Raw genomic sequence first — 9,280 nt, 5'->3', positions numbered from 1 at the left:
TGCCCAAGAGTCACGACGGCAGCAGTACATGGCTACACTCCATTCCTATCATCACTGTGGCTGCCACATTCGCACTCGGCAGCAAGAAACATGTGCAGCACTACATGACATCAGCAATTTTTTTTTCTGTCATGACATTGCGATATGTTTTCCAGCCTTCATAGGTGCAATAAAAGCATGTGCTTGAGCTTGTACAACTATGAAAGCATGCTAGTACTCATTTAAGGAGTAAACATCAGTGGTGTGGTTACTGCTCAACCATACTTCCAAACAGAAAGGGCCAGCTTTGCAAGTGGCAGCTTTCGCATCCATCATTCCCCTTGCGCCGACATCTGCCAAAACATGACGTTGTGAAAAGGGAACACTGCTTGTGCGTGGTTGCTTTAGCATCGAAGGCCCGACAACTGGCATCAACGAAAAAGATGTGCTACTTGTGCTTGCTGGGGCTGTATATTGCACATGGTTTTTATCGTGAGAGCAAAATCTACATTTTACAAGCCATAATCCAAGCAAACTGTGCTTGTACAGTCAACCAGAAAAGTCTACGGACCACGGGATCTCGGAAAACGTTCAATTTCCAAGTAGCCGTTAACAGTAGTCAGTAAAACCGAACATCACAATGTTGTTCACAATACTGGTAGAGCCTGTAAATGTGAATACTACGCTGTGTTGGGGAGGCTGTGCAGATATTCTACTTTTTTTCTTAAATCTCGTGTTCCATTAAATTTTGTGGTTGACTGTGGATGCTGTTTGCAAAAAATGATTACGCTGCCGTTAGTTGGCCAAAATGTCTCGCAGGAAAGCTAGCTTTACAATTATGAATAAGTTCTATTGGAAGTTGCTTCCACAAGCATGCACCCATACAAAGCGAATTTTGTGCGCTGGAATAAGAGCATAATGGTGTATCATGGGTAATGAGCAACAACTTATGGAAAATTGTTGCTCATTACTTTTGCCATGGCCTCATACAAACAGGATTTCACAACACATCAGGTGTGTGACAATGTATGTACACAGAACCTTTATAATGTGTTTGTTGCAGTTTGGCATGTTTAGTTGGATGTCGAGTGCCATAGCTGCTAACACTTTGGAAACCTATACTTACTGCTGTGCATTCTGGCCAACCTGTTGAAACTTGCTCCTGGGGCACTTTCTGCAACACTGGTCAAACTAGGAGGTGCCTTTCACTGGCATTAGGTACTGCCACAAGTAGCAAGAACTGTGCGAGCTGGAATATGTTCATTTTCTATCAGCGCAACAACTAGACAAGGACAAAAAAGAAGAGACAAGCACAAGCGCTGTCTATCAACTGAAGCTTCAATGAAAACGCATGGACTCAATGCATGTCTCAAAGAACACCACACTTCGTTAAAGGGCACACCCGCTCTCACCTATATAGCCGCTGTCGCACTTGTGGTTGCATGCCTCTTTTCGATAGTACCGCTATCATTATGAGGCACGTGTATGCACGGGATGGCTGAAGCTTTTCAGATCCATAGCATGTGCACGAATGCATAAGTCAGCCCTCCATCACTCTAACACAGGATGAACTTCTTGAATCATGTTAATCACGCGTAATTAAACATGATTCTTGTGTATGCTGTTTACAAGATGTTGGTTTATTTTTTCCCCCCGGTTTGATGCAATCTGCATTGTATATATTGGCCACGTGCTTGAATTAAGCTTCAGTTGATAGACGGTGCTTGTGGTCGTCCCTCCTTTTCCTTCTTTGTCTAGTTGTGCCGACAGATTACGAGGCATTATGTATTAGGTAACTTAGCACTAACCATTCGAGTGTTGCCCCATAGCGTAAAGCGTGCAAACGTGGTGAACCTTTCCCTTTGGTGGCAACAGTCTTTATGAATGAGCCTTTGCTGCAAGCACTGAACCAAGTCTGTGCACTCATCCATTACTACTAAGAACCATGACCATGCTCACAAGTATGGCCAACTGCAGCCTGGTCATGTCACCACCACTTCCAAAACACATTCAGCAGCTATTTCTACATGTGTGTGTTGGCACACGTTCAAGCTACTTCATTTCCTGCAAACAGCACCAATAGGCCTTGTGGTTCATCAGTCACCTGTGCCATTAGCCTAGGCACACTTGTGTATAACTAAAAGTGTGCTTATGTGTTTTAATGAAAACAATTTCTACTTAACTTGCCAAGTAGGAAAGAATAAAGCGCAGAAAGAACATTACCAAGAGCTTTATTATAAATTGGAGAGCATTCGCATCAATAAATTTTGGCGGTGGACTAAGCCTCCAACAGAACTCGAAAAGGACAGGGCAGTTTCTGCAGAAGGGCATTGCAACGTCGTACTACACTCAATGTGAACTTCCTTGATATGCACTACTTTGCAGCATTCCCTGAACATGCTCCGACATAGGTACATAAATGCCGCCACTGAAGCTAAAGTTTTAGTACAGCTTTCCAGTAGGGTCTCATCTAAAGGTCTGCGAGCTTGATCCCCAAAGTATTCGTTGACTGCAAATTTCTGAAAACACAAGGCTCATTAATTTCCAGGTGGACGCCAGGTTGAGGCTTGCCACTATCTGGCCTCAGTTGGCCACAGGTGCCGAGAGCGCCCACCTGGTTCGTCCACGTCACTCCACTTTCTCTGCAGATTACACCTCGGGCTCCATCACTCGCTCTGACAAGACTCGGAAGCGGTGCAGCCTAAAGCACTGACATCGGTGGAGGAGCTGGGGATGAAACTGGACAAATGTGAACAAGGATGTGTGGGAGAAGTGGCGCCTAATGGAAGCGCACAGTCCTCAAAGACCACCTCAGCTCCGTCCCGACAAGGATGTGACCCCGTCAACTCGCACGAAAGAACAGCAGTCACAACTTGACTGCAAGTGCGGCCTGCTGCTCCTTTCTTTCCGCTGCTGCTCGCGAATCATGTCTTGCTCGATGAGTGCTTCTTCTAAGCTCCTGGGCCGCTCGCCCTCCTTGCGCCAACATGTCTGCTGCAGAAGCATGACCAGGTCCAACTTGTGTTGTTTGGCAGACGCTGCGCAGATATGCAATGCCACATGGTCACACAGGGCACCAACTGCTATCACACTTGCACACTCACTTACTGACTCTACTTATGCCAAAAAAAAAAAAAAATTGATCTTTCTTGCTAAAAATTTCTCCTACCACAAAGTTTGCTTCAATAACCATAGCGTTTTGCAGTTCAGGAGTATACCAGTTTTTCGCCCACACCCTTTTCACACCATTACAATAAGCCCCGTATTTCATGTCCAATGCAGGTCAAATGCCTCTCCCATGCTATGCCTACAAATTTCTAAATCTTATCATACTCCAGTAATTATCTGCGTTTCGCTTCCCTTGGAACCCATTTTGTTAGCCGGTTATCTGCTCTATGCACTTCACCCCGATCTGCAACAACTCTACTTCTCAAAAGGGCATTAAACAGAAATTTCGCTTGAGTTGTACTAGCAGACGACGGTTTCTACATGCCAAAAAATGCCACTCTTACCACGAGAGGAAGCTTGGCAAGCCAGGAAAGAGTCAAAACAAGAGATGGCTGCCAATGCTGCCTTGAAGTTTCAGCACCAGCTTGGCCTGACATCATCAATTTTGACACCGTCTGCTTGGGCCTACTTAATTTTTTTGTCAGTAAAGATAGATTAGATTGTATTCTGAGGGAGCCAAGGACTGAAGTTCTCCAGTTTCCAACAGTTTTCTACCCAAATGTGTAAAAATACTTTGAAATGCACGACATCACACTGACATTTTGGCAGCGAAGTGTCAACAGAAATTGAAGAAACGGAAGTTTGGCCTTTACTTTCTCTTCTAGTGCTCAACCTCATATTACAAAATTAACAAAATAGTTTTCAAAAAAATACTTAATCACTATAAACTGACCTAGTGTTTCTCTTTATGTGCCCTTTTAACTACAATCATTACTAGGACATCAGAAACACCATTTTGCTCTCTAATCGATGCTGCCATTTTCCTGTCTTTTACACATATAATCTTGCACTCCATGCCCGTTGGGGCGGCCCTTCCTCCCATCGTTGCCTTCAAAGATTTGTCTCCATGAGTAGGTACTGGCAAAATGCACTGATTTAATACTGTTGACTCTTCGAGGAATTTGGTCAGCTGTAGTTCATGACTTGCCCTGCTCCGTATGCGAATCAAACTATTTTTATTTGAATAAGTCTCGAAATTTTCTTCTAATGCTCCAGGTCTGTCTCGTGCGTCTGTCAAGTCAAAGTAAACATTTATTCCCTGCTTAAAGAGGACAACTGCCAACCTAAGTCCTTGTTCCCTTGCCAGGATATCGAACATTGGTTTTCTGCATATGGATCTTCAAACCTGCCCTTACACTTTAATAATTCAGGTCCTCAATCATTTCTTATTTCTTGCAAGTTGTTTCCCACAGCACTGAAAAGGACGATGGTGTGATCACACCTTTTTGTAACTTCATCCAAACATTTTTAAAAAGTGGTACATCGTAATCAAATGGAACCAACAACATAACGTTCATAGCAGGTTTGAGTTACGCAGTCTATTACCCTGAAGTGCCCTTAGTTGGCTATTAAGTTCAATTATGCAATTTTTTGCAACTTCTACTGCACACGCCAGTGCTTCTGATTCTGTTCCTTGTGGGATTCTGCTTCTACATGCTTACTTACAAGATGCTATTCACAAGGACTGTTCCAGAAACCTTTGAAGTAATTTTCACAGCTAAATCACGGAACCCCCGACAAAGTTGACAATTTAACTTTTTTTTTTCCTTCTGCAAGCTCAAGTATAGTTAAGCCTAAATTCGACTGTGTCCCCAAAATTAATTGACTGAGAATACGACCCCAGGTGCATTAATAAACATGCCCATAATTGTGCACCACGTCTCCAGGCTGCAGACTTCACAGGAATCTATAACCTTGTAGATGCAATAAAATCTGCTTGCAATAGAGTCGCACACAACAGTATATTGCACCCGCTGTGGTTGCTTAGTGGCAATGGTGTTGGGCTGCTAAGCACAAGGTCGCGGGATCGAATCCCGGCCACGGCGGCCGCATTTCGATGGGGGCGAAATGTGAAAACACCCGTGTATTTAGATTTAGGTGCACGTTAAAGAACCCCAAGTGGTCCTAATTATTCCCCGCTACGGTAGTGCCCAAGCCGTAGTGGTCCCCCCACTAAGGCGTGCCTCATAATCAGATTGTGGTTTTGGCACGTAAAACCCCATAATTTTAACAGTATATTGCTTGCAATTGTGAAACACTTTAGCATTATTGATTTTTTGAAGCCTCCATGCAAATACAGGCATGTTGTGATGTAATACTACTATCGCATACTGGATTGAGCAACAAAACTGCCTTTTAAACACTATCTTCTACACACATACACACACAAAAAAAATTGCACCACCAATGATACAGCGAAATCTTGATAGACCACCAATACAGAGACGGGCCTCATGGCCCAACTCTAAGGTGCCAGGCCTTGTCAACCCCCGATGAGAATATGCCTTAATAATATGCTTCAGCAACCACCAACAATGCAGAGGGTTAGTGAAATCTGGTATAGCCACACATGCATTTCGTTATTTGATGCAAGCTTTCATTTAGTGTAAAAAAAAAATACAGCTGCTGGTGAACACATAACGACTAACTGTGATACACAATGCAATAGTGAACTCAATACCTATGGCCATTTTTCAGGTGTCCAACAATTTTTTTTTTGTTACCATATACACCGCTTTAGCATTTCGCACAGCATTATAAATTGTACTAATTCGTGTTTGTAAATGCATACGTTAGGAGAAAAAAAAATATTTAATAGATAATTCAAAAAAACTTTCGAAGCTGACATTTCTGTCGCCACTTCGAGAAAAATCTATAAATATATCAGCTACACTTCACAATATATATATATATATATATATATATATATACAAAATGTCACAACAAATTTCAGAACATATGTTTCACCTAAAAATATTCCAAGAACACTCTTCTATGAATTATACGACAGAATCGTTTTGCGGTGCAAAATGCAAGTAGGTTGGACCTTATGGTGGCACCATGTTATGTAGTGAAGCATTAGTAAGATCTTGGTGGGGGCTAGTTGGTTTAACTTTAGAACTATGCTCAAACTGCGTGACTGAAACGAGGACACACTGAGGTGTTCTGCGGCATTTATTTCTCTGTGTGTCCTTGTTTCAGTCACACTGTTTGAGCGCAGTAGCGAAGCAGTTCCTTTACTTTATCAGGAAAAGGTAGACTGCATTTCCAGCAGTAAACGTCCGTTTCTTGTTCAACTTTGCGCTCCAGATAGTATATATTACTGTATTGCCTTTTCTACACTCTTTCCAGGTTGGTGTTGAAGATCTGGTACCAGTTTTTTGAGCAGAAAGGTCCTAGCGATCTTCGACGTCGAGGTTCAGCAGCTGCTGGAGGAGCTCAATCCTGAACTTTGGCACTCATCTGAAACTGCAACTGCTCTAAACATTGTGAAAATGCTCAGTTCTGCATTTTTTATGTGCGGCAGACCTCTAGAAGAGTGCTTGAAAAGAATACCATATATACTCGTGTAAGGGCCACACCTTTTTTTCCACAATTTTGATGAGGTGTGGCTGTTACATGGGACCGCACCTTTTGGTCAAAATGGTGCCAGCGCAACCAGTGACTTGTGCACACACCGGCTATCGCCATCTAGTAGCGGCATGCGGAAGAACGCAGCGCGCGAAAATTCGCCGATGCGCGCGGGCGGCATCAAGGCATCGAGCTTGATTGCTTTTCCATTGGAAATTTTTTTCCAAATTTTGGGCTACCAAGTTGGGGGTGCGGCCCTTACATGAGTCTGTTTGGTAAAACCACTCAGAGTCGAAGGCTGAACTTGCCAGACAACATCTCCCACCATTTTCTTTCAATTATCGCCTATCCACCTAGCTTAGTAGGCTATCATGTGGAGCTGCTGAGCACAAGGTTGCAGATTTGATACCGGCAGCTGTGGCTGCATTGTGATGTGGAAAAATTTTTCAATCACGTGTGTATTAGATTTAGGTGCACGTTAAGGAACCCCAGGTGTCCAACATTAATTCAGAGTCCCCCACCATGGCGTGCCTCACAATCAGATCGTGGTTTTGGCACGTAGAACCCCAGAATTTCATTAATTTTAATCAATTCTCATCTTTCACTGTTGCGAGATAGTGGCCATGTAATACCCTCCTGTGGCTTACTGCTGGTTCTCTGATAACAAAAATTTTATGTTGATGCACCATAACCATGAGCTGCGCGGACTTTTTTTATGGAAATGGCAAAAGGTGAATTTTAAACCACAATGTGCGTGTCTCAGTTTAGTAAAGGTTGTGTAAAATGTCACAGTACTGTTGCAGAAACAAAACAGAAAATTATTCTTAAGGCGCTTTTCCAGGGCTACCTGTTGGATAGCGCTACGAATGTGAGAAACAATTTCAACGTGCTGATACTGTTGATCGAAATCATTGATCATCGGTGAACAATTTGGACAGGAGCAGTAACAAAACAGCTACGCTCCAAATGCCACTGAACCAAGCACATATCTTGAGCAGCTTGAGCAGTAGTTTCCTTTACACTGAACACACCAGTTCATTTGGTTACTTATATGCTCAAATGAAGGTTGTATTTTTCACAGTTTATTTTACTGCACGGTGCTGTCAAACACTGGCATACAAGTACCTTCAGACAGCCACAGAACTGCATCACCTCGGACAGCACACTACTTTGACGCAGTACCCTGTCAAGGTGGCAGAAGATAAACGAAACGCAGGTCAGTGAGGAGTTGCAGCAGCCTTGTTGCGATAAGGACGCGTAAACACACACGACACGCACAGTGCTGTGTGTGTTCACGCGTCTCTGCATTTGTCCGCAATCTCGAGTCGCAGGTGCAGCGTACAACGGCAACGTGTATCGCAGATGTCTCAATGAGATGCGGTATAATGATTTACGCGATATACCGATATGAAAGACATTTGCAAGTATTTCGCTCGTCTCTAGTGTAGCAGAACTGCAGTACAAACATAAACCTGACGCTTTCTCTGTGCCCTCAAAACGTTGTAACGATACTCTCATAAAAGTGAACGGTAAAGTGACCTACTGACTGTCTGGGACACACTAAAACTATAATGGTACAGTCGACAACTTGAGATAAAAAACAAAAACGTACGCTCTGTCTCGGCAAAGCTTGTGAATAGGTCGTATATGACCCGGCTAAACAAGATACAGGTGCCTCCGACGCTGAACGCGATCACAGTGAACTTCGGATGCCGGTTGAACCACGAACCCTTGGGCACACGGATAGGGTGCTGTCTACGGCTCCACGGGTCTACTGCCAACCGCACAATGGAAGTGATCATATCTTCCACCTGGTAGCAGCGAAACTAGTGATGAACAACACAACTTAACACGCACATGCGAGAAATCAGCTACACACAACACGGCAGGTCGTAAAATGGGTCACGAACCATAGAATATATAGGAGGCTATGCACGAGGTCTATGCACGAACCAACGTACTTGGCTTGACTTGAGCGAGACATCGCGATCCGAGACGGGCCGGAGTCGGAAAAGCCAAAATCAGCCAAATGATGAGGATGCCAGCTGACTGATCTCTTTTGGCACCCTCCTCAATTGCTTGATGTAATCAGGTTAAAAAATAAAAATAATTTTTGGGATTTTACGGGCCAAAATCACGGTCTTTCAAGGCAACCTACACGAGCGCTTTTGCATTTCGCCCCCGTGCAAGTTCGGCCCACGACCAGACCTGCACAGATGTAAAAAAACTAAACAAGGAAACTTGCCTTCCACTTCTTAAACAAACTAGAATTTTGTACCGTCATAAGGACCGTAGTACTAGGCAGCTGTTTGAGGCATTTAAAAACTACACGTGGGTGTGTAAGCGAACCTTCAGTGTCACTAACTAGCTAGCTGATTGTCAACTTATCAATGCATGGTTGGATGCGCCCAACCAGATGTATTCATTTTATCTCTGCATATATGTCATTTTCACCCATTAAGCACTCAGTTGCGAGTCTGCTTTTATAACCTGTACTTATTGTACTTATGGCTGACAGCAAGGGAGACTTGCGCAGGTATTAATTAATGGACCTCTGCGGTAAACAGGGAGATAGCTTAGGTTTGAAGAAAAATCGGCAGTCATGATTTTTAATGATATAATCAGGGCAGCGAGCATAGGGTACAGGAGGTTACGCTGGAGGTAGTGGATAAGTACAAATATCTTGGAGTGTGGATAAACAATGGGGCTGAGTACCTAACGG

The 9,280-nt window shown here is 43.5% G+C and overlaps 1 protein-coding gene across 1 annotated transcript; it reads right to left on the bottom strand.

Annotated features, from left to right (window-relative positions):
* Positions 1-2,177: 2,177 nt before the first annotated feature.
* LOC119435036 (uncharacterized) lies at positions 2,178-8,499 on the bottom strand. Its single transcript, XM_037702006.2, has 2 exons — positions 8,171-8,499; positions 2,178-3,017 (listed from the first exon to the last, which is right to left on the bottom strand). Exons 1-2 carry the CDS (start codon positions 8,358-8,360, stop codon positions 2,791-2,793), a joined length of 417 nt encoding a protein of 138 aa, XP_037557934.1. The 5' UTR covers positions 8,361-8,499; the 3' UTR covers positions 2,178-2,790.
* Between the last annotated feature and the right edge of the window lie 781 nt (positions 8,500-9,280).

Source organism: Dermacentor silvarum, unplaced genomic scaffold, assembly GCF_013339745.2.
Source record: "Dermacentor silvarum isolate Dsil-2018 unplaced genomic scaffold, BIME_Dsil_1.4 Seq3957, whole genome shotgun sequence".
NCBI classification, from domain to species: Eukaryota; Metazoa; Arthropoda; class Arachnida; order Ixodida; family Ixodidae; genus Dermacentor; species Dermacentor silvarum.
This window is presented reverse-complemented; position numbering and strand designations above follow the sequence as displayed.